Source organism: Papilio polytes, unplaced genomic scaffold (assembly GCF_000836215.1).
Source record: "Papilio polytes unplaced genomic scaffold, Ppol_1.0 DF823912.1, whole genome shotgun sequence".
Taxonomy (NCBI): domain Eukaryota; kingdom Metazoa; phylum Arthropoda; class Insecta; order Lepidoptera; family Papilionidae; genus Papilio; species Papilio polytes.
In genome coordinates, this window is record NW_013525292.1 from 639,232 (window position 1) to 665,750 (window position 26,519).

General features: G+C 34.6%; 3 protein-coding genes across 3 annotated transcripts in view; all 3 read right to left on the reverse strand.

Annotated features, from left to right (window-relative positions):
* Positions 1 to 5,065, reverse strand: part of LOC106102636 (synaptic vesicle glycoprotein 2B-like) — a 6,636-nt gene extending 1,571 nt beyond the window's left edge. Inside the window, exons 1-7 of the mRNA XM_013282177.1 lie at positions 4,919 to 5,065; positions 4,407 to 4,568; positions 2,825 to 2,987; positions 2,325 to 2,446; positions 1,887 to 2,128; positions 1,352 to 1,503; positions 665 to 827 (exon numbers count right to left, since the gene is read on the reverse strand). Of these exons, the coding sequence (XP_013137631.1) occupies positions 665 to 827; positions 1,352 to 1,503; positions 1,887 to 2,128; positions 2,325 to 2,446; positions 2,825 to 2,987; positions 4,407 to 4,568; positions 4,919 to 4,973 (1,059 nt within the window). The 5' untranslated portion in view covers positions 4,974 to 5,065. The remainder of the gene's footprint in view (positions 1 to 664; positions 828 to 1,351; positions 1,504 to 1,886; positions 2,129 to 2,324; positions 2,447 to 2,824; positions 2,988 to 4,406; positions 4,569 to 4,918) is intronic.
* Positions 5,066 to 12,819: 7,754 nt separating this feature from the next.
* On the reverse strand, positions 12,820 to 19,149 carry LOC106102767 (synaptic vesicle glycoprotein 2B-like). The gene is made up of 10 exons (XM_013282342.1): positions 18,989 to 19,149; positions 17,327 to 17,488; positions 16,770 to 16,929; positions 16,422 to 16,543; positions 15,499 to 15,740; positions 14,981 to 15,129; positions 14,594 to 14,726; positions 13,953 to 14,230; positions 13,178 to 13,305; positions 12,820 to 12,894 (listed from the first exon to the last, which is right to left on the reverse strand). The coding sequence occupies exons 1-10, from the start codon at positions 19,062 to 19,064 to the stop codon at positions 12,848 to 12,850; spliced, it is 1,497 nt and encodes a 498-aa protein (XP_013137796.1). The 5' UTR covers positions 19,065 to 19,149; the 3' UTR covers positions 12,820 to 12,847.
* A 205-nt stretch (positions 19,150 to 19,354) lies between these two features.
* Positions 19,355 to 25,505, reverse strand: LOC106102766 (synaptic vesicle glycoprotein 2B-like). The gene is made up of 10 exons (XM_013282341.1): positions 25,428 to 25,505; positions 24,263 to 24,424; positions 23,546 to 23,705; positions 22,358 to 22,479; positions 21,742 to 21,983; positions 21,351 to 21,499; positions 21,151 to 21,283; positions 20,497 to 20,774; positions 20,002 to 20,129; positions 19,355 to 19,462 (listed from the first exon to the last, which is right to left on the reverse strand). Exons 1-10 carry the CDS (start codon positions 25,498 to 25,500, stop codon positions 19,410 to 19,412), a joined length of 1,500 nt encoding a protein of 499 aa, XP_013137795.1. The 5' UTR covers positions 25,501 to 25,505; the 3' UTR covers positions 19,355 to 19,409.
* Positions 25,506 to 26,519: the final 1,014 nt, after the last annotated feature.

Genomic DNA, 26,519 nt, shown 5'->3' on the forward strand with positions numbered 1-26,519 from the left:
TTTTTTTGAGAATATTCTGTTTTTGGTGTATTTTGTTTGGAAGTCGGTTTTGTTTTTTTTGTCTTTCAACATCTTACAGTTTTCTTATTGCTAATTTATAGTTTTCTATTTTAATATCACAGTTTTGCTTTATAAAATTACTACATGACTAAATTGATTAAAAATGACTAGAATTTTAAATGACAACTACATAAAATGAATACACTTCCAAAAATTTAAAATGACAATAATAAAAATCTATACTATTATATTAAAGCGTAAACACACACTTCTTTGTTACCTAAGATGTCAGCAATTACAGTATATTTTTGAACATTTTTTTAAATAAAAAGCCCTACACTTACGTCACGCTTTAGGCTATTTTCACGCCATTAATCTTAGGGGGTAAATATTTTGAGTAAAAACCCCAATGTGGGAAAGAGACCAAAGTTGCTGCCAACATCAAGGAAGTAAGACTGTCAAGGTTTGTCATGTCATGTCATTTTGACATATGTAATTGATAATTTCACAAATGTAAACTATTAAATAAAATTTTCACAATTTCATGCGGATAAAGTCGCACGGGAACAGCTAGTGTATAATAAAAAATAAAAAAACAGATTTATGTTCACGAGAATTTAGTTAGTGTTAAACTAGTAATAAAAAATAATTTTCGAAATTATCAGCTTTTATTCCCAGACAAGGCGATACTGATACTTACATTGGTCTTAGTAACATCGAGTGAGGTCTGCAGCATCTGACAGAAGGTGATATTTTCGTCTCCACGCTCCATAGCACGCATGATGCCATCAGATATGAACGGTAACCATACCATGTACGGGTTTAAACTGAAAAAAGTAACATACTAAAATTGTAGAACAGATTTAAAATTACAATTGTATATTTTTAATATCTATGAATTTCATATTCAAATTCATAAGATCAATCAAGACGCAAGAAAACTGGACACAGGCAATAAGTTACTTCTGTATAAGATACTAGCTGTTGCTCCCAACTCCGTCCGCGTAAAATAAAAAAAGAAGCCTATGTTATTCACTGATAACGTAGCTTGTTAATAGTGAAAGAATTTTTGAAATCGCCCCAGTAGTTTTTGAGTTATTTCAATACATAAAAAATACAAATCTTTCATCTAATATTATGAATGTGAAAGTTTAGATGGATGGATGTTTGTTAGAGTTTGTAGCGTAAACTGCTGAACGGATTTCGATGAAATTTGGTATAGATGTAGAGGATAATCTGGAAGAACACAGGCTACTCACTTTCGTTTTTTAAAAACCCACGCGAACGGAGTCGCGGGCGAAAGCTAGTATTAGTATAAAAAGAACTACATCTAAATAAAGCAAAATCTTACCAAAAGTAAACAATAACGAACAATAAAGACAGTAATATAGTTTTCTTCAAGAGCGGAGGTTTGAGAAGCGGAGTAGTTTGCGATTTGAGAGACGCCCAAAGACCTACCACGATCTCCCTCGTACTCTCCTCGTCTAAGGATACTGACATCACCTGGAAAGTTAAAAACGGAAATATAATATTAACGCCCTCTATGTGGATAATGTAGCAACTATACTGGCTATTTAGTTATTGCAATTATTATAAAGAGATCGTTTAACATCTTAAAAGATAATAAATACCTTTTAAGATAGGTATGTAAAATATTTACATTGTATTGTATGTAGGTCAGGAATACTTATGTAAATCATATTATATATAGCGAAAATCACTGATCAAGTTCGATTCAATCGATCTCTGCATTAAAGCAGTGACAAGTGGATCCAATGTACGATGACCTTTGATTTATTCTTAAAAATTAAATTATATGGAGACTCGTGTTGTCATTACGCCTACATTCCTGGTACCTCTGTAATACAATTTGAATATCCACTGACCTTGAATTCAGCGTCTTTCCCGTTATTAATAGTGTGTATTCCTCTCAGAATTTCCAGGGCCTTTTCCTCTTCTCCCACACTGAGCAGATACTTAGGACTCTCGTATGACCTGAGCATACCAAGTGCACCCAAAGCACATGGGATGCAGTAGATGATGTTCAGCAGCCGCCAGGAGTTAAAGTGGATGTTCAGAACCGGGATGTAATACGAGAACTTGAGAGGTAGAACTGGTATTGTTAAAACTGAAAAAAGTTACAACTGTTAAAAACTAAGTTTATGGTATATGGAGAAGAAGAATCGTAACGTGCAAATATCAGCAAAGAAATTCGAAAATTTGAAGCCAAGATATTCCTGGGCCAAGGTTGTTGACTAAGGCATAGTCACCATGTATCAGCTGGCTACATATGTCACCACAATTGTATGTTATAGTAGACTTACTGGCCATAGAGCCGGTGCAGACGAGGAAGATGCTGGTGGTGTAGGCGATCATCTTGGGCCGGTGACTGTGCGGCGTGCATTCTCCGAGCAGGGTGAGCGCAAGCGCATACGTACCCGCCACCCTGTCGAAAAGAGACAAGTTGAAGAGTAACCAGTAGTAAATAGTTAAACACTACGTGAGATTAGGCAGTAGAAGGCTGATAAGAAGCTTAACAACTTAAAAAAAGTAGGTTCTAAATTCGCCTCTTTTTTTTGCAAACGAGCAAGCGACCTCCTAAATCTGCAAAAATGGCGAAGCGCCCGCTGCCTATAGGTCTTCGCAATTGCAGATGCGTTGTATACCCTTATCGACGAAGGGGTAGACACATATAAACAGGATATTATTCCTTATAATGCGTCTCTTCTACCGTCAAATCCAACTTTTTGTTACTGCATAACTTCGGATTGTCCAATTTTCGTAGTAATTTTTTTATTCTACAAATAGTACACGTCATTCTCACCCACAAGACGAAGCGAACTTCAGAAGCATATAAACGATCCAGTTCGGTGAGAAAGTGGCGATGAAACCAGCACAGAAGCCCAGTGTCAGGGAAAAACATAGTATCTTCCGCCTACCCTTGGTGTCTGCGAGGTAGCCCCAGAAATGTGACGATGCTATGATACCTGAAACCCAAAGTGATGGATAAATTTAAGAAAAAAATATTCAGTTGTTATTTACATTTCCCTTATTAGGGTAGGCATCGAGACCCTCGGTGGGGACATATAGTGAGCTGGTGATGATGATGATGATGATGATGATGATGATGATGATGGTGATGATGATGATGATGATGATGATGATTATGATGATTTACATTTTAATATTGGTACAACTGGCTTTGACATCTTTGCATTGTAGGACCAGCTCGCTCGGTGCAATATCAGGACCATACAGAAAACAGGCATGAAGTGGAAGTCATATCATTGTGGTCGTTCACTTATAAAATCAGGGATAACATGTGTTCATACAAGTTTATAACAGTGGGAACTGAGACTTACATTTATCAGCTCCTAGGTTACACTACTGCTCTAAATCTAAAACTATAAGTACTCAGTAAATGTTTATATTTACGTTACTCTGATATTACGTTTGACATTGTAAATAATTTAATCTCGTCTTCTGAGTTTATTTTACGCCCGACTTTTTATTTACAACTGTTGTTAAATAATCATGAACAAGTTATTTTCTTATCTCGTTTTTATAATATTTTTATGTATTGTTTAATTCTCTAATTCCATTACATCATATTAAATTATGTAATAATATATTAAAGTATCAGACTGCAATCATTTGCTATTTAGATGTCGTTGATTCTAAATGATTGTGATCAAAAGACCCTCCAGAATTTTTTTTATGAGTTCATTCCAGCTACGAAAGTTAATCGAAATAACCAGTTCATCTAAGATTCCTCTAATGGATAACATTCTGGAATCAGTTTCTTATCTATATAATAAACTATTTAACTACGCTGTAATCTTTAACTCCAAAATATAAACAAAAAAATGGGACCGACTTTTTGTTTCATAACATAAGGTGGCAAACGAGCAAGCGGCCACCTGAATCCGCCAAAATGGCGAAGCGATCTCTACCCATAGACATCCGCAATTGCAGATGCGTTGCCTACCGTTATTTGACAGAGGAGGAGAAGCACATAAAAAGGATATTTCTGCTTCCTATGCATCTCCTCCTCCGTCAAATCCACTTCCCCTTCCCATCCTCTCCTTTAGGAAAAGAGTGGTAAAGAGATAGGAATAAAATTAGGCCTCCGGCACCACACTCATCAGACGAAACACGGAATTGCTTCCATTTCACGCCTGTCTTCTGTGTGGTCGTGGTATTACACCGGGCGTGCCGGCCCATTCGTGCTAAGATGTTAAAGCGGGCACTTGCAAGCACTACCTCTGTATAAAAAATAAATCCAAATAGGTCTACCAGGACAAAAAGTTACAGCGGCCCACTCATATAAAAAAGCATACAGACAAATTGAGTAACTCCTTCTTTCGGGAAGTCGGTCAAAAAACACATACATGAATAGTACTTACCTACTAATGGTGTTCCGGCTATGAGGGCCTGCTGCGAACTCACGGTGTCCAGCTCACAAGCACTCGCTGTCACCAGGAACGACACGGAGAAGATCTCATACGCCATACCCATGATGATGCTACCCACAAGTGCCAGCATCAGGTAGTTAAACTTACCGAAGCCTGAAAAGATCAAGTTATACACTCAAAACCAATCTTAACCCTTTTGAAACTCTCAACGAGATATAACATTTTACCATATGTCAAAGATATAGTTAATTTTAATGAATTCGTTTTTAGTAGTTTTTAGCTTTGTTATTTAACTATTATTATTTAAAATATGAGTACACATCTTTAGTTTTAACTGGACAATTAAACTGTTTATTTATTCGGAAGGTATACAAACGCTTCTTTCGACGTTAGTACATCTATTTCCGATGAAGGTTTTTTACACCGTGATTTATTCACATATCTATATTCATATAAGTGGATAACACAGAAATAACTTGTAGCAGATTTATAAAAATCCTCACCAGTCATATCAAGAGCATCTTCATATGGAACGTTTTCGAATTTCTTAACCCCCATTTTGTAACCTAACTTTATCTATCACAATTTATTATCAAACTATTACATTCACCATCACACTATCACGAATGTCATCTTACTGGGCCGCGCTAAGATCGTTACACAATTTATAGACAGAATCATAGAGATGTTAACTTAAGAATATTTAAAATATCGATAAGAAAAAATGACATAAAAAACTGCGTACTGTTTTAAGAACATCGATAACAAAACATGAACGTCACTAATTATGAATGAAGTTGTAACTATAGTGACATTCCGTGTTTACATAGTTAACCTTACTTAAAACTATTAATCTTACTTCTTACTAATATTATAAATGTGAAAGTTTGGATGGATGTTTGTTTGAGTTTGTAGCCTAAACGGCTTAACGAATTTCGATGATAATTGGCATAGAGGTAGGTGATAGTCTGGAAGAACACATAGGCTATTCGCTTTTCTTTTTGTCAATTCCACGCGGACGGAGTAGCGGGCGAAAGCTAGTAGACGGCTAAGACAGTCCCTTAATTTAAATTTAAAATACTAAATCAACAATAAAGCTACAGCTGTAGCTGAGTGACACTTGTGTTTTAACTATAGTGTACTAATAATTGGATTTAAAAAAATCGTCGACAGAGTAACGCGTTTTCAAGACATCGCTAATGTCACGACAAATGTTCTCAATTGTCTTCATGAGATGTTTAGACGTTTTTTCTCGCAATCAATTGAAACTAATTGCTTCAATTCTGCATCGACTGCATTTATTAATTGCGCTCCAAATAAAGGAAATATTAAAGTTATGTTAGAAAGATTTAAAATCTAATTGAAAATAATTTGATATGCCAAATAATAACGAAGAAACAGTTATTTTATACAATAATATATCCAAATAAATTATCTATTTAGTTTTTTGACCGACTTCCCAAAATAAGGAGGTACTCAATTCGTCTGTATGTTTTTTTTTTTTTTTTATGTGTGTTACGGCATAACTCCGCCGCTAGTGGACCGATTTTGATAATTCTTTTTTTATCCGAAAGGTATTGCTTGCAGGTGGGTCCCATTTTTTTGGTTGATTTTTGGAGTCAAAGACTACGACGTAGTTAAATAGTTTTTAAGTCTACAATTTAATATTGAAAAATGTTGGATAATGACAATTCCATACATAACGATGGATCGAATATATTAATTGTTTCTCTTAACCTAGAAAGTGAATCGTCAGCTTCTAAAAGATCGCAGTATCTAGAAAATCACACTAATTTGTCTGCTTTCTTATACGTCACACGCAAATTGAGATTTCCGCCCTTTCCGTAATTTACCTAAGCAAGTATTGTAGGCATTGTATATCGAAGGAATTCATACACAAAGTCAAGCGTCAGACAATAGTTTAGAGAAAAGAGGAGAGCGCTTTGGAAAAAAACAAGAAAATATTTTGGTCCAATTTTAAATGGAACTTCGACAATTTTTGCGTTATCTGTGTGATGGTTTATAAGCATCTTAGAATTTCTAAGTAATTTGTGTGTTTTAAATTTCAACTCTGCACTGACAGATGATTTGTTTTTAACACAAAAAAATGATACCTGTCATAGTTAGAGCTTCATCGAATGTAATTTTTTCTATCTTTGTCGCACCCATTTCACTTTATCACTTTATTTCTTTTAGTATTTGATAATGTTTTATTGAATTTCACCTACAAAGAGCACGCACGAGATCTTACTGGGCCGCGCCAAGTATTGCGCTATTTATAATGCACTATGCATTTACTAGAGCTGGCAATTATCGCATTTAAGATATCGATAAGAGAACTAGAAGTATGTAAAGATTATCGACCATAAAAGACAACTAAAAGTTAGAGTGTCTGTTTGTAATATAAAAAAAAATCCAATTTTCGGGAAGATGATGTATTTCTCATATAAAAGTTTTTTGTCTGTCTGACTGTACGCAGGCCGCGTTTGTTTCACTGAAGGGTAGCTGACTTAGACGGGCATATAGGCTACTTTTTATGTTAATATTTCGTGGACAAAGTCGCGGGCAATAGCTAGTTTGTAATATATGCAGTCTCGAGTATAGTATCGCAAATTTTATGTTCGATATCAATAAAAATATGCTAAGTGGTTTCGTCTAAATAATCAGGTTATGAACAGTTTTTAGAATGTCAGATGCAGCATATGTGAATTTTATTATTATTACAAGTTTCAGATTAAATCTGTGTATTCTATAAACATGTATAACGGAAATATATTCTACAGTAACAAACTTGTAACAGCTAACAATGTCTTCATTTTATTTTCGGTATTGTGATAAATCGTCAGACACGTTTTTTCGTAATGTCAGTTTATTAAAACAACTGATTCATAACGTAAAAAATAAATGTCGAAATGAATTCTTCATAAAATTCAACTCAATTCGTGACTAAAATTAATATAATTAATTCTTTATTTTATCTGCATTTGAAGATTACAATTTTTTTTTGGTACGACCCTGTATATACCTGGCTTAAAGTTGGCACATCAGTTAGTAGAGTAATGTTCTATCCGACGTGCCAAATTAAATTCCGTGTCTACAAGCGATTAATAGAAATATAAAATAAATTATCCCAAGAACAATACACATTTAAATTATTATTTGGCCTAGAATCAGAATTACACTGCAAGTAAATAGCTTACATTGTGTTTATTTTCCGCAAGTAAGCTTGACTCCAATTAGTGTTAACGCTGCACCTCTGTGGGGTCTATCACGAATTCGTAATTTGCGAAAACGTATTTGTAACATCATCGACAACATATGAAATTCATTTATTTACTTTACACCTTTTTTTTAACAGTGGCAGTGCCCGCTTTAACATCTTCGCACGAATGGGCCGGCTCGCCCGGTATAATACCACGACCACACAGAAAACATTCGTGAAGTGGAAGCAATTCCGCGTTTCGTCTGATGAGTGTGGTGCCGGAGGCCTAATTTAATCCCTTTCCACCCTTTTCTTGAGAGGAAAGGATGAATGGATGGATTTGACGGTGGAGGAGACGTATAGAAAGGTAAAATTTCCTCTTTATGTGCCTCTCCTCTTCCGTCAATGAAGGGTAGGCAACGCATCTGCAATTGCGGATGTTTATGGGCAGCGGTCGCTTTCCATTTCGGTGGATTTAGGTGGCCGCTTGCTCGTTTGCCACCTTTTATTGTAAAAAAAACCGGTATAAATTTCACACTGCATAAATTAAAAAAACAAATTCTATCGAAGACAGTACGACAACATTTTAACAAATATTCTAGATAACCTCCTAGTATCTTTACGTATAATTTCGAGATCGAAAACATTGCCGTAACAAGATACCTGTAAAACGCATCTCATTTATTCTCACATACATTAATTGTTGTTTTGCACAAACATTCAATAAAGAACTCATTATTTCATTATTAATAAGTTATAGAAATCAAAGATATCTTAGAGACTTGTTTACTATTTTACTAATAATAAAACAAGTCTATGTGTACCTAGTGCAAAGGAAATTTTTTACTTGAATTTAAATTTTGTTGATGTTTTTCTTAATTTTATAAGGCAATTAAAGGGATGGGAATATGTTTTTGTTTCGATGTTAGATAGTGGAATAGCTGCATAATATAGATAGCTTGAACAACTGCGTTGTGTGCAACATACTAGGCAAAAAAGGCTTTTTATTTAAACGAACTTATATGAAAAAAATCATAGCTTATAAATCTATGATTAGTTGGTTTCAGCATCTACATCTATGCTATTATAATAAAGTGTAAACACACATTTCTTTGTTGCCTAAGATGTCAGCAATTACAGCATATTTTTAAATATTTTTTTTTATTAAAAAGCCCTACACTTACGTCACGCTTTAGGCTATATATTTTCACGCTATTAAACTTAGGGGGTATATATTTTGAACAAAAACCCTTAAGTGGGAAAGAGACCATAAGTTGCTGCCAACATTAAGAAAGTAAGATTGCCAAGGTTTGTCATGTCATGTCATTTTGACAAATGTAAACAATAAAATAAAATTTTCATAATTTCATGCGGATAAAGTCGCACGGGAACAGCTAGTTGGTAATAATAACTAAATAGTCTAACATTGACGTTATAAAATATCAAAATATTACAATATTTGTCAAACCATTTCCTACATACTATTAGAAATATCATTGTACAATGTAAAATGTTTTACGCTATAAAAGACGGAAGTTCCTCGAGAAATGTATCGCAACAAAATCGTCTGCGAATTCCATCGCTACGGTTTATGAAACAAAAATGTTTATTAAATGAGTTTTCATCTATTGTGTGACGACAATATCACTATCTCACACTTGCGACTTCTTATATAATCATTTTGTATATTATCCATTCACATTCGTCTAACTGCCGATTCGAATCTACACATCTTAGCAGGTCTTACGACGTGGTTGTCGCTTTATTTTAAGTTTTAGGGTTTCACATTATCCCTGCGACCGCGCCGTCGCCGTCATCGTCATCTTTCTCCCTATCCTACTCCTGTAGGGTCGACAAAAGAAGTTTTTGTCCTCCACATAACTCGACCATACATTATCTCAGTCATCACTCCCTTTTTGATCATGTCACCTTTCACGCAATCCATCCATCTCTTTCTATGTCTACCTCTACCGATGTACCCTTTCACACTTTGGATTTGCCGTCGCTTTCGATAAAGGAGCTGAGTCAATAAAATTCGGGGTAAACTGGAATCTTTTTACTAGTCTTTAAAGATGGCGTTCGAACATATTTCCATACTTCGTTATTGTTCAGTAATTTAAAAAGTCAAATCAATTCGTTTACGCAATACATTCTTATAAACATTAAAATTATATCAGATTTGGAGGATTTACCCTATTTAAACATAATTAATAATGTTAAACAATATAGAACAGTGGTAGATTCCATCACGACGAACATGCGGCATTATGAAAATGCCTCATCATACCGACAACACCAGTAGCATAATACACGAACAAACTTTGCGTACTGCTTGTAAATCAATCTGTGACTTTACGAAGTTTGTATTTAAAAGTTTCGTTACAGAAAATTAAAACTTTATGGCGGCTAACAGTAGCAGTTCTGGCTGTACTAACGAACTCGACGAGATTTCAACACCGCCCTTTTTACCATGATTAAGAGAGGGGGGGGGGGGGAAAACAAACGAGCTTATGATCGTTTAATTCTAAGTAATTCGATATGAATATCAGCAACACCCGAGGAATCAAAAATTACGAATAAACGCGATACAAACAAAGACACGGTCTTTTGCTAGTTGTATCATAAATTTGAAACATCAAACTGATAACAAAAGTTATCTTAATAATTACTTTACATAAGAACTGTATTTACTTTGATATATTGTAAGACGTATGCTCAAAACAAATATTGTTTCTATAAATAGTTGCGTTGTCTTTATTCAAATAGCAAATTAACAAAATTCTTTCTTATTTAAAGAAATGTCTCAAAATGCCTAAAGATAATTATCCAACCAAGTGGTCACCCAACTCCAGCATTGGACCTTGGTTCTTGAAATTTGGAATGGTGACAAGAACCAAGACAACTTAGGGTCCTTCAAGAAGCGAGCCTACAATTTCCTCAAAGGCCGGCAACGCATCGGTAGTTCTTTTGGCGTTGTGGATGTCCATGGGCGTCACTGACCACCTCCGTGTTCCCGCCGCTCGTTTGTTTCTCTTATAAAAAAAAGAAACCATCATCATCAGCTCCCCGTACGTCTCCACTCGGCTCGGAACTAAGTAAGAGGTAACCAAGCTGGCCCACTGCAGGTTGGTTACAAGAAATATTATTAAATTAATTACTGCTAATATTTCATCCAAAAAGTCAGTTTTAAATAAGTTTAATAAGGTTGTTAAACTAATTGTTAGATTAAATACAAAAATGTTATGGCGTTAGCAGTGACTATTCACCCTATCACATATTTAACTGGATGTAACAAATGACAAACGCCACCCAGGGCGTCTGACAGAAAAGACCACAAATTACTCTCATCTAATATTTTAAATCCCCTCCACCGTATCCCCTAGTCATGGTAAAAAAGAAGAGCGATGTATAAATATCGCCCAGGGCGGTAGACCAGCAATGGCATTCACGTTGTATAAAGACAGTGTATTGTTGCAGTTATTAAGGTCCTCTTCACTAGGATTTCCGTTAAGCCTTGACACTCGAGCATCAATAATCACAACAAATATGTAAGTCATAATTACAATTACAATTATTATCAATAATAATTACAATAGTTGTAGTAAAAATGTGTTAATATAGTACAATATGTTACGAAATAAATGACGCAATGTGATCACTATGTTATCACGAATATTTGCGTGATCTCGCGTATTCGTAATGTCGTCACATGTTGAGATTCGTTAGTGTACTTTACGTCCGGTAGGGGCGCTGCACACATGAAGTTATGAAAACATTCTCACGCTTACAAATAATGTGTACGCATTTTGCAATAATAAAAAGTTGACGATAAATCATATTGGATATTTATTTCATTATAAATGGTGTTATGAACTTTTTATCCAAATTAATTAAATTTCACATTTGTTTACGTAGTTTCTTTAAAAAGATTTTTTTAACAACTCCACCGACAATGGCGCTAGTGTGAAACTTGATTTAAATATCTTTTACTCACTAGATGGCGTTACTAAAATTATTACTGTACATGGAATGTTGGACATAGTTATTCTTATTGTTTGCAGAACTAATTCATTATGTGAGGACATTAAAAAAATATGTTGATATATTCTAATGGTGAAACTATCAGATACGAAAAAAGGAAAAAAAAAACCTTGTCCTTAATCCTTAAACAATGTATTTAATGAAAAAAAAACAGCAATGTGTAAAAATCATTATTTATTCTTAAATTCTTATTGTAAAAAGAACATGTCAGCTTACAAATTACAATTCAATGGGAATTAACGGCCAGACGGTCGTATTTGTTAAGAATTTTAAATATAACTAATTAGTTATGCAAAAACTTATACGTATCCTTACGACTCACGTTTGTAACACAAAGGTTATCAGAGAAAAACGGAAGATAAAAAATTGTAATCCAAATCATACTTTTCGCTAATATTATAATTAAGATAAGATGAACGGATGTTTGCTATAGTATGTATCCCAAACTTTTGAATGGATCTCAATGAAACTTGGCACAGATTTAATTAAAAGTCTGAAAGAACACGTAGGCAACTTGCTTTTGTTTTTTAATCCCACGCGCAGGGAGTCGTGGGCGAAAGATAGATACAACTGTTACAATAAAATTTTAACAGTGGTAGTGCCCGCTTTAACATTTTAGCACGAATGGGCAGGCACGCCCGGTGTAATACCACGACCACACAGAAGACAGGCGTGATGTGGAAGTAATTCCGTGTTTCGTCTGATGTGTGGTTCCGGAGGCCTAATTTAAGTCCCTTTCTCTTTACCACCCTTTTCTTAGGAGAGGATGGGAAGGGGAAGTGGATTTGACGATGGAGGAGATGCGTAGGAAGAGGAAATATCCTCTTTATGTGCGTCTCCTATTCCGTCGGATAAGGGTAGGCGACGCATCTGCAATTGCAGATGTCTATGGGCAGCGGTCGCTTCGCCATTTTGGCGGATTCAGGTGGCCGCTTGCTCGTTTGCCATCTTAGGTTATAAAAAAAAAATGTTACGCTCCCATCAACTTATTCGCTCTTTGTTGGGCCACTAGAAGTAAACAAAAGTATTGTATTTCACCTTTGTCCAATGATCTTCCTATACAGCGACTAAATTCTATAGACGTTTGGCAAAAGACTTTTCCTGTTCTGACATTATTCTTATGGTATTTTTGCAAGTAAAGATTTAGTAAATTAAACGCTGTTTTCTGTTTTAAAATATTTATTTTATATCATTTTCTTCTATCAGATGGCAAGAATAGAGCTACCGCTACGCCACCTGGTAAAAAAAACATTATTTTTTATAATACATTGAAAAACAAAGTTAATAATAGAACGGACTATAATCAAAACAAATCTATGTCTAAAAAAAATTAGTCAAAATTCTACTAATTAAAAAAAATTTTGCTCAACAAGCAATATTGTTGAATAATTTTTAAAAATCTCAGTAAGTAATCTGTGTGGGCTTACTGACCATGTTCTACAGTTCCGGGGATGTTTTCTAACATGCATCCATCTAAACATTCGCGTTTATATGTTAAAAATGAGAAGAATAAACTTACTTAAAATGAAAAGAGACCAACAATAGAAGATCAAGTTGCAGTGTTCAACGAATACCACGCCTAGGACGTTCACACCTGCGAAGGAAGCCAGCCGAGTCATCATCATACCGAGACTCGTCACCAGGCCTCTGGAACATTGTACAGTATTACTAACCGGTAAAACCAAAATTCAACCCTTAAAATCCACCAAGAAATTATGTTAAATAGTTTTTTAATCAAACGGCGATGCAAAATTCATTCGACTGCCTACTCTCAAACAATTTTGCCTAATCTATCGCACAACTATTGTGCGATTGTCGATTATTTTGCAGACAATTCAACCGTTTAGTTCATAACTAAAAATCGAGTAGTATGCGCACGTCCATATAAGCTATTAAGAATCAAAGGAAGACTAAACAGTTGTGCGATAGTTTAGTTCCAGGCTCTTACATGCAGTATTATATTTAACACGGGCACCCGCAACTTTGTCAGTGCAAATTTTAAAAACAAAGTGCGTGCATCAGCTACTATCAAAATCGGTCAAGTCGTTCTGGAGATTGTTTTATGTTATACTATCTGTTGCTCCCGACTTTGTCCACGTGAAATTATAACCTATTATACATATGAAGTAAAAATATACCTTATGTTACTCTGCGATAACGTAGCTCTTTAATAGTGAAAGAATTTTTAAAATCGGCCCAGTGGCTTTGAGTTATTTCAGCAGATAATTACACAAAAATACAAATCTTTCCAATTTATAACATTAGTATAGATCATAGAATATGTATTAACAAACCTGTAAGAAGTAGGATATAAATCCACGAAGAATGATGCAACACTTCCAACACCAACAGCGGACGTTTGAATCAATATGAAGAATGTTATATTAGCTATAGGATATGATAGCAAACTAACTAACACACAGCTGATCCCTGACACTATATAACTGCCGATTAAGACCAAACGTCTCCAAGAAGCCAGGGTAGAGACAGCCAGATTCAAAGAAGATATTATAAGTCCAAGTACGATACCAGAATAGATTGTATTGGAGGATACGAAATCATCACAGTCGAACTGAAAAGAAAAAAAATATTAAAAAAACAATGTCAATAAATTTCATCAGCCTTACATATTGTTGGAGACATGCCTTCCCCAATACCCTACATGTAATGTGGTCCCCTGCCTATTAAGTTACATACTAAGTGATAAGATAAGGATTTTTTGATCACGGATTTGATAAAAGTTATGTTAAGAGAGCGCACATCTTTGACGAAACTATCGCCCAATGTTTGGGCTTTGATTCATGAGCTTATATGTTTTTTAGTTGTGCAACTAAACAGTTGAATTGGCTGCGAAACAATCGACAATCGCACAACAGTTGTGTGATAATTCAGTCAGAGGTGTGCGCGCGTTCTAAGTACTTGAATTAATACCAACGTTATCGATATGTGTCCCTGTAGTGACGTTCTGTACGACGCCTTCACAAAAACCAGACTTCGAAGAGGAGTCAGATATAGAGTTAAAAAATAAATTAACCATGGTAGGAAACCACATCGCGAACACGTTATTTCTGGAAAGATACGAGAAAATATAAAATAAATACCTGGTTAACAAATACGCTTTCTCCCGCGACTCCGTACGCGTGGAATTTAAAAAAACAAAAGTGAGTAATTTACACGTTCTTCCAGACTATATCCTCTACAGCTGTACCAAATTTCATCGGAATCCGATTAGCCGTTTAGGCTACAAACTCTGACAAACATCCATCCATCTAAACTTTCGCATTTATAATATTAGTATTTAGTAATTATTACAATTACTTACGTTGTAGAACATAAAATTATTAGATAAAACAATTGTAAAGTTCTCCATAGCAATGGAGGTTTAAATAACGGTACAGTTTGTTTTTTTAAAGACAACCAAATTGAGTCAGTTTCGCTGTTAATTTCTTCCGGTTGTTTAATTTGTTTCACCTGCAACAATTTTACAATAAGCAAATAAATATAGCTTAATAACAGTGGGTTTTGTAACCCACGTATATTTTACTGCACGAAAATTATTTTGCATAGATTTTATCTGTCATAATTACTTGATTTGTATACTAATTCTAATATGAAGTGTGGTTTTTCATTGGCGTCAGACTTTGACTTCTCATTATCTTGTAACTCGCCTATTATTTCTCGCCATATACGATTGAAGAAAACCTTTTTAGTCAACTTTTTGAATCACCATCCTGCATTTTAGGGACGACAGAGAATATTCAATAAGTGTCGCATCTAAGTTCACGTTCCTTCCTCTACTTTTGTATAGTTACTTTTAGCAAATAATAAACAATACAATACCGGAAATTTGTCCTCGTTCCCACCGTTGATGACATAAATTCTTCGCAATAATCTCAATGCTTCTTTAGTTTCTCCTTTATTAGCTAGGAATTTCGGACTCTCGAATACACATAGGAGGAGTAAAGCACCAATTCCGAGAGGCAGAGCTAATATCAAGGTGTATAACCTCCAAGAACGATACGTTATAAAAAGCCAGGGTATTGGCCAGTGAAGTGTTAGCGGTAAGACAAAGTACGCGATACCTGAAAAATGAAACAACATATTTATCACTATAACTTGTTACATTGAAAATCCTTGAAACTTAAAACCACTGTTTCGCCAATTCTTTGATGAGATGAGAAGTTCGTACTGATGACGATGGAAACTATGAACGTAACCAAGTAATCATCATCATCATCATCATCATCTCCTTATCCTACTCCCGTAGGGTCGGCGCAACAGGTTTTTGTCCTCCACATAACTCTATCATACGTCATCTCAGTCATCACTCCCTTTTTGATCATGTCACCTTTTACACAATCCATCCATCTCTTTCTAGGTCTACCTCTACCGATGTACCCTTCCACACTCATAACTAACGTTCTCCTTGTAACATGCGATTCATCCCTCCTCATAACATGCCCATACCATGCTAACCTTTTACTCCTAACCTTCTCTACTATGGGGGCTACTCTCAAACTTCCTCTAATATACTCATTTCGTATCTTATCCATTCGTGTTACCCCACACATCCATCTTAACATAACGTAACCAAGTAATCGATCTTAAATATTAATTCAATTACTTTGTATGAGGCGTATTTCAAAAATTTGTCGTTAGTTAAGGAGTAGATCACGTTTTTCAATTGGAAAATCAAAACAATATCTTAGTTACCAATTCAAGATTACTTGATCGGGCTAAATTTAGTATAAATCTAAACGTACCATTTGACACAATCTCACAGGCAAGGTCCATGCTGACCATGATTATAAGGTATCTACTCCGATGCTTGCTGTCGACACACTCTCCGAGGTATGCCATGGTTAACGCAAATGAGGCTGTGGAACTGACACATATTTAGAACAATAATTAAGTCATTTATAAATAATTATTAAAACGGTTCAGAAGTACAAGGAACTGAAGTACATATAACAGATATAATTTCAAATTTTAATAAGATGTTTAGCTTATAAAAATTATTAAGAATACGGTATATGGGCAAAAGATTGACTGAAATAGTACAAGCTTACGATGGCACATTAATGCTTATCTACAAAAAATTGAACACTTACAAACTGCATCCAATAAATTTGAAGGCGAGCATCATCTGCCAGTTGGTAGAGAAGCTGCTGAGAGCTGCGAAGGTAAAACCGACGGTTGTGGACAGCAGCAGTGCTCTTCTTCTGCCGCCGGTATCAGCGTAATAGCCGAATGGAAAGGCGAAGAAAACACCTAAAATGTAACTCATATAATCATTTGTGTAACTACGATGAGGTCTTATCCAAGGTCATACCTTTTTTTTAAATAATTTACCCATTATAAAACTGTTATAAAAACTCCAAGGTTTGCTCCAACTTTTTGCACATTATTATATCTAGTTTGTTTTTGAATAATTTATTGATTTTTTATTCCCTAGTTTAATTGTATGATTTCTTTTATTATTAAACATGAAGTATAATTTTATCTCCCCTGCGTACACTACCTTCAACATTACATACGATTTTTAAACATTTTCCTTCCCCGTGCACTTGCCCTGACCCTGACGAACGTAACTAATATAAGGACAGATTCTTCTACTTCTAGGGTTCTTACATCTGTAAAAAACTTGTATTGATTGTAAAAAGTTCACCTGCAAACGGTGCTGAAGCGAGTATCCCCGTCTCCGTGATGCCAAGGTTCAGGTCACATGTGGCAGCAGCGAGGACCATACTGAAGCCGAACATGTCCAAAGCCACCGCGTGGTGGATGATGCAACACGTGAACAGGACGAGGTAGTTGTAGCGGCCATGGCCTATAAAAGATTAAGACACATTAGGGTAAAATTCGATAATGGAATAACTTGTTTAACATATAGTATTCTCGATTTTGCCAAAGAAATGAAATGGGATGACAATATAAATACAATTGTGATGACTATATTACTAAGACCGTTACTTTCTCCAGATAAAGATTCTTGGTATTCGGGTATGGCGGTTTTATGCAGTCTGCGTATTTGTGCCCTTATTAGTAATGTGACCTAGAAAAAAGACGATCGCTACTGACATTGAGATAAACAGTGTGAAGTGAAGATTCATTGTCAATAGGTAAGTAGCAGAAAAATATACAACTTCTATTATTATGTAAATTATTTTAAAAGGTAACACTGAAATTGTTACGTCTATTACAAGGTAGTAATTGTATTGAGTTGTTGGGAAAGTAATTTCGTTTTTTTCCGTCAGAGGACTTAATTACGTTTTTTCGAAACTAACTTCACACTTAAGCCGCATAACTATTATATGTCTTGAGAGCTGATATTGCAAGGCTTGTGTGTGAAAAAGTTCTATTAATTCTACACAGTAGTTTTTGGTTGGTGACCTTTTAAATATGGAGAGCAATAAGCAGCATTTTCGTCATATTTTACTTTTTTACTTCAGAAAAGGTAAAAATTCTGTCCAAGCGAGAAAAAAATTGACGGATGTGTGTGAAGGCGTGTTAACAGTACACCAGTGCCAGAACTGGTTTGCAAAATTTCGATCCGACAATTTTGATGTCGAAGATGCACCACGGTCTTGAAGGCTGGTCGAAGCTGACAAAGATGCGTTAAAGCATTAGTTGATGCAAATCGACGAATAACCACACGAGAGATCGGAGAGATTAAATTTGTCGAATTCGACTGTTTATGCCATGTCTTTATGTTATGTTCATAAAATGTCTTTCATGTTCCCCAAAAAAATACGAAATGACTTTTCGAACAACCTAATAATATCTTTGGTCTACTATAAGTACTTGTCTATGAAGAATAGACAAAGAAGCAACGTAATCTACAGAAGAGTTGAAACGATTGAAATCTTTAGTGAACATATTAGATATAAATTAATTTCATATTAACGCCAATTAAATGTTTGCGATAAACTACGTCCTATGTCAATAGACATAGTAGAATCAAACAAAAACCAGATTTCAAAACAAGATTTACAAAAACTGGTTAAGTAACATACGCTATGTACAAACAACGGAATTTTAGATTAAACGTTTTGAGGTTATGTTTATATCTGATTAATTAATAAAATTACTATAAAATAATTTACATTTTATAAAAAAACAAAAAAATACTTTCATTCGTTATACTACCTTACGTCCACAATTCCAGATAGAATTAAAAAACCCAAGTAAGAAGCCTATATGTTCTTCCAGACTATCCTCTACATTTAAGCCCAATTTCATCGAGATCCGTTCAGCAGTTTTCACAACAAACTAATAAACATCCATCTAAATTTTCGCATTTATAATATTATTAAGATGTAACACTGACCTGTTAATTCGACGGCGTCGTCATAATTATAAACACCTGTGCTGTCTTTATCATCGCCTTTTGTTGCTGAATCCATGTCCTAACTCGAGCGAACACAACGCGTTACAAGCCATCTTACGAATTTAAAACCACCTTACTTGTGTTAAACGTCACTGGAAGTGTCTGCTCTGAACAAATTGTCATTTAATTTTTTTTAAATTATGTATTCGTTTTTTACGTATTAATACAAATAATAATTATAAATTGTTTACTTACGTAAGTATTTGACTAATAATTTATGATTTTGTCAATATTAAATACCATTCCTATTTAAATTGTAAATTAAACATTATATTTAAAATGCATTCATTTATTACCATACATTTATTAGATTTAAAAATTCTTACATTCATTATAAAATTCTTCTCTATTTACAATAAATTTAGGTAACTTTATTTCTATCAGACGGTAGACATAATGCAACCACAACGCCACCTGTTGACAAAATATAACAACTATTTAAATTATTTTTAAATAAGAACGAATCGCTTAAAAATGTCACATCTAGTAACACCTTACCTCCATGTACCTTCGCACCAAACAGTTAATTATAACCGTTTTTACTTATTAATGATACAATCAACATAACAAATTAATTACCTAATTAATTTACCTAACAAAATGAATTTCAATATTAGTAACTAGATAAGTATACGACTAGAATTAAACAAAACTTAGTCTATTTCTTAAAATAAACTACACAGATAATGTGTTTTATTAAATTCCTTGACAAATGAATACTAACTATGTACCATTAACAAACTTTAAAAAATGTTTGTAAGATACGTGTTTCTTACCACGATTGAATTGTTTTAGCTCCCGATATTTCGACAGCCCGTGAACCCGTATCTTACGAACATTATATTTGTAAAAAACCACGACAGTTTAAAGTTATCTAACTTTAAAAAACTTTAAAGTACTTTAATACTCTAAAGATAAGTTTAAGTAAAGGGCGATGGTTAAAATATACATACTTAATACGAAAACCGCCCAGCTGTAGAAGAGAAGGTTGCAATTACTAACGACGACAGCGCCGAGAAGGTTAACACCCGTGAATGACGTCATCCGCGCCACCATCATAGCGAGGCACGTCACCAGACCTCTGCGAAAAGTTATACAATGATATGGAAATTTACCAAATACTTAATAAGACATATTAGTAGTATTAAGCTTTATGTTTTCAATATATTACAGTCTTGGTAAAATTTAAAAAAATAGCCTATTAGGTCTTCCAAACTATGTTCTACATCTGTGCTAAATTTCATTAAGGTCCGTTCAGCTGTTCTGGAAATACCTTCTCACAAACATCCATTCAACCATCTGGATACAGGTAATATTTCTATGTTGAGGTTTAATTACTTTTTGTTCCTAAAAAATTGATTATTATTGCTGTACAAGAATGTTTAAACAGATCGACTCTTTGATCAACTTGTAGAATATAGAAACGGTTACAAAAACTATATACAAACCTATTCGATGTAGGATACAAGTCTACGAAATATGATGATACAGAACCAATACCGATAGCTGTTATTTGTATCAGAATAAAGAATATCATTGTAGCAACAGGTTCTGTCAACAAGCCAACGAAAATACAGCTCAGTGCTGCCACCAAGTAGCAACAGATCAACACTAAACGTCTCGATGAAGCCAACTGCGATGCCAAAAGATTGATAATAGTGAAGAAAAATCCAAGAGCAAGCCCGGAATAGATCGTCATCAAAGATATAGAATCGTCGCAAACATACTGAAATAAAAAAAAAATACGTTATTTCATGCAAAATACTACTTTTAACAAATAACAATAAAACTAGTATTTCCCAAAATGTGTAACAACGCCATCTTGTGAGCGCTGGAGTCCTAGTGGAGCAAGAGACTCAAAAAATAATTATTGATTGTTGTTAATTTTGAATGTAAGATACGCTTTATATAGAAAAGTTGCATTATTATTTATTTCTCTAGTATGGAAAGTCTCTTTAAGAATATATGTTTAATTAATGTTAGACGTAAATAGTTTGAGATCACTGTTCGAATAACTAGTGTTTGCTATTTGCTACTAGATGGCACTGGTAACAAAAATTGAAGGCGAATAATTTTTACGTAATAACAATTTATATACTAACGTTTTCTGCATTGTTATCAATCGTAATATTTTGGACAACGGCTTCACAGAATCCTATATCCGCAGAGGTACCGGACACTGAATTGAAGAACAAATTCACCATTGTCGGAAACCACATCAGAAATACATTATTCCTGTAAAGAAAGGTTATTTTGAGCCTGTTATCATAATTTTCCACTTTTAATTGTAATAGTAACTTACGTTGTACAACAAATAATCAGTAGATAGAACAACTGTAAAGTTCTCCATAGCAATGGAGGTCGGTACAAAGGCACAGTTTGCTTATTTAATGATTCCCAGATTGATTTCTCTTTGGATTTTACTGCCTCAGGTTGTTTTAGGTGTCCAATCTGAAAAATGACTCAAATGGAAATTGCTATTTGTTTTCTACAGGCGCAAAGTTTATGTCCTAAACTAGTAAATTAATCTTTTGAAACTGGATAATTCTTACATTTGCAAACATTTTTACAAATTTGTTGCAAAACTAACCAACCAAACTAAGCCCTAACTAAATATTTAATTTGGTAAAAAAAAATATTAAAACAGATTTCTAGAAATGTTGAAACATTATTGAATATGTGTTAAAAAATACCGTAAACTCTATTTCGTTTCCACCGTTGAACACGAAAATTTTCCGCAACACTCTTATAGCCTCTTCAGTTTCACCCTTATTGGCAAGAAATGTTGGACTTTCATACAGGTAACACAGTAACACTGCACCAACTCCGAGGGGAACAGCAATAACTAGTGTAAACAACCTCCACGCACGCAAGGTTATTGAGAGCCATGGTACTGGCCAGCTGAAGGTTAGTGGCAAGATGAATAGTGCAAGACCTGGAAGTGAACTCAAATTACAGGACCACATCATAAACAGCAGTCCAGTGGACGTAATTCCACCTTTTGTCTGATGAATGGACGTGATGGATGCCAGTTTGTCACCTTATAACAAACTAGTTGTTGAGCGCGACTTCGTCACCGTGAAATCAAAAATAAAAAATGTAGCATATATTACTCACTGATAACATAGCTTTTTAATGGTGAAAGAATTTTTAGTATCGGCCCAGTGGTTTTTGAGTTATTTCAATACATACAAAAGTACAAATCTTTCTATGTATAAAATTATTACTGAAAAATCAGGAGCACACAGAAGACATGCTTGAAGTGGAAGTAATCGTATGTGGTATGGGTTCGTAACTATGTCTACAAACCGAATGACACGATCTCTGATGCCAAATTCATGCTGTTCATGATGAAGAGATATCTGCTACGATGCGCGCGGCCAATGTTCTCCCCCAAGTACGTCATCACCAAGGTTAAGGAAGATGATGAACTGTTGAATTAAAAGTAACTACAAGTGATGCTTTAGAAAGGATCTCGAGGATATCTTGTCATTATTTGTAAATTGGACAGGAGTTAAAGATATCGTCGATAAGGTGGGCAAGGAGAGAGGCTACCAGCCCCACCTCCTACTACAGAATCGAAAATTATACAAGAAATATTGGAACTATGCCTTAAAATATACTCCATGTAACTCAGAAACTTCAATAAGATTATAATTGAAATTTTCATTCTATTTGAAATGAAAAATAAAACATTTTTACCACTCTCTCTCTCGTTTAACCCCTAGCAAAATCAAAAGCTGGCGATGACAATCTTTTTGTACGACTGAGGCTCGGTGCCTACCCTAAGTAAGGGTGACAATAATTCACTAGTCATAAAATCATATCAAACGCGGATGTCTATTCTATTTTTTATTATTGATTAGTCTTTGTTTATTGAGCTCGATTTTGTATTATTATTTATATTTTATCTATCATGCTTTAGCACTATTTTACGGTTTACTTCAAATGATTTACGAAATAAGATTAAAATTTATCATTAAAATAAGCTATTTACAGTATCAATCAGCATTAAAAGATATTTAAATAAATTATCATATCTCGAATAGATTCACGTTTGTAAAACATGCGTTAGATATATACCTAACAGATTGCAGATTGCAGGGAATACCGCGATCGCAACTGTAACCTAATACTAGTAAACCTAACAGTAACGCTTTTACTGCTAAAACACCTTTATAACATGTAAAAAAAACATTTAGACGAATTGAGTACCTCCTTCTTTTGTGAAGTCGGCCAAAAAATCTTATTCACCTAGCAATCGCCCGCGACTACGTCAGCGGTAAAAAATTATTTATAATTTTTCCGCTTACGCTTTTTCCTTTAGTTTTTCAGTCTTTAGGTAATGTGGAACATCACCATATCCTTCAGTCTATCAATTCATTTGTGACTGCCTGGGAACTAAACAGCTAACCAAATTATGAGTGAGTTGTCATTTGTAAAACTCCAACCAATTTCGCTTTTAATTAAGATCCTCTAAGCTGTGGAAATACTTACAAACTGCATCCGATAATTTTGAATGCGACCATCATCTGCCAGTTGGTCGCGAAGCTGCTTAGAGCAGAAAATGTGAAGCCGACGCTCGTGGACAGCAGTAGCGCGCATCTCCTACCGCAGGTGTCCGCGTAGTAACCCCACGGAAATGCGAAAAGAACTCCTGATAGTCAGGATAACATGTAGGTAACTAATTTGTTTGTTTAACCACAATATAGCATCCGTACAAAATAATACTAATACTGTGATATTGTGCATTTAACACAAAAAACTGACAATGAAAATTCCGACTAATGTATGTAATTTTTTAAGATTTTAAATGTCACTATATTTCTACTGATCTGTTAATTTTATCTACTACTAGCTATAGCTCGCGATTTTTAAATTAAAATATGATAAAAATGTAGCCTATTTCACTCACAGATAAATTACCTTTCTAATGATGAAAAAATTTTGAAAATTGGCCCAGTAGTCTTTGAGTTATATCAGTACATACAAATCTTTCCTCTTTATAATATTAGTATACTCGTAGATAATATTAGTATACTCGTAGTAACACGGCGGTGTAACTAATCTATTCTGATTGGTAGCGACCAACTACCAACTGCGACAGTCATGGCGGAAATGTCGAAAATCATACGACGTATTACTTGTCTCCATTTCTTAAAGTCAGTGTATACTTGAATATTAATTTTAAGGATCACAATAAACTTAACTTACCTGCAAACGGTGCTGAAGCCAGTATTCCAATCTGTGTGATATCAAGCTGCAGGTCGCAGGAGGCCGCTGTCACCACGAGGCTGAAGCCGAACATGTCCAACGCCACGCCATTGCTGATGATGCAACAAGTGACCAGCAAGAACTGATGGTATCGTCCATGACCTGAAAATTAAGCTTGTAAAGTGGAAATTATCCTTCTACATTTGACACTAACGTTCTAGTGCTTAGGATATCCCCTCCTGAGTTAACATTGGTTTTAAAACGCTTGTTTCAGTTTTCGATTTCTTTAAGAGTTGTTCTGAGATCTTAGACGATAACCATCCTGATACCACGTAAATCTTGGATGTGTCCTACAACAGACCGATTGCTATTATCTCCTTATACTCAAAATGAATGAAAACTAACATCACTTCCCAGTATATGAGCTTTACTTTAGGGTGACCCAGCAGGTGATCTTCTCATCCATCCATGGTCCAAAATAATCTATGGCAAGAGGCAATATCTGACGTTTAGTAAACGTGACAAAGATCTTTGCCCGTGTGTCGCCCAAAAGACTTCTTGCGAAATTGCTTCCTATTTACTTTGCGAACTGATTACCAGCTTTTTAAAGATTCTGAACATCAAGATCGTTATCAATCTTGCATGGTCGGATTCCAAAACAATTATGCTGGTGTTCAACACGATTGGGTATTGGCGTCAGCCTTGTTCCTTGCTACGATACTACATTCATTGTTATAAAGACAATAGCGACAAAAAAGATCCTTTCGAGGTTGCTTTACTTCGAGAATACTCTCAGAGGCCTTTGCGGTCAGTTGGAAGAAAAGGCGCAACTTTTCATCCAAAGAGAGTAATAGTATATTCGGCCGGGCTACCGCCTGTAGTTAAAAAATAGCTCGATTTCGTTCCCACATGAAAAACTGCTCACAAGTCTAGGCGTGAGGTAATATCAGCTTCTTCTATTTATCCTCATACGACGATGAGCAGCTCGAATCGGCTTAATATGGTGTTGCAGAGAGAGGTCAGATCCAGTAATTGATTATAATCCCCTTGTTGTTCTCTACGCTGGTTTGCCCCCTTATCTTAGAAAAGCGGGCAACCAGGTTATATGATGTTAATGCAACCAAATTAAATTTACAAACAATTAACTTTTAATTATATTATCTACCAGTTAGTTCCGCTACTTCATCACAGTTGTGATCTTTCGACTCGTTAGCACTCTCTTCTGAACCCTTGGACATGTCTTTCAAATCTTACAAGAATGTAACTGAGATTCAATTATGTCTCTTGATGTTATTTTTATACCAGCTTGTCTTCTATCTACATTTGTATAGGAATTAGAGTAATCCTTAAACAAAGTTTTTCAGTTTTGATTGTGTTTTCCGAGCCATATAATATAATGTTATCTTTATATGTAGTTAAAATTGGTGATTTATTAATCCTATCAGACAACGAAATAAATAACCCATTTCGTTCAAATGTTATTCAAATATGATTTTTTTTTTAATTTTCATCGATTCTTTATCAAAACTGTTAGTACAGATATTTGGTCCGCAGAGTTCATCACCGCTATAAGTCCCCACCGAGGAGCTCGGAGCCTACCCTAAGTAAGGGGAGGAGGGGTCAGCAGAGTTAATACAGCGTAAATACCCGTGATTTATAACTATTGCTTAAATGAAAAATATCTATTTTTAATAAAAGAGTATCGTTTTTTTTCCAACAAATATGTTTTCTGCATACTTTAAATAATAATATATTAATTACTCTATCAGTAAACAAAATACTTGATTTATAATATTCACTTTGAATTCGTATTTTCTTGCGAATTGCACTGAACAAGCAAAAATTATTATCATGTCACAATTAAATCTGAAAACTATGTCAACAAGAGGCCTTCAAGATTTCATTCATTGGTTTGTTATCCCTTATTATTTATTATTTCTACTGTGGACTAGTTATATGAAACACTTGACTTCCGGTTTCATTATTAATATGAACTTCCGGTAAACTCATTATCCGAGTGTATCAAGTTATTTCTTCTTTGCTTAACCTACTATTTTATTTTCAAACAACGTTTATTATACTCACTTTTATTTTCGGTCGTAGTCATAATTTTTCATAACACTTTACTCAAATCTTATGCAACTTTAATCTTTAATTTATTTATTTTATTTAATGCTTTAAAATAACGTTAATAATTGTTACGATAATGAAAAGTATCTACAGACAGATAGTATGATCAGTCTGTAACTTATACTAA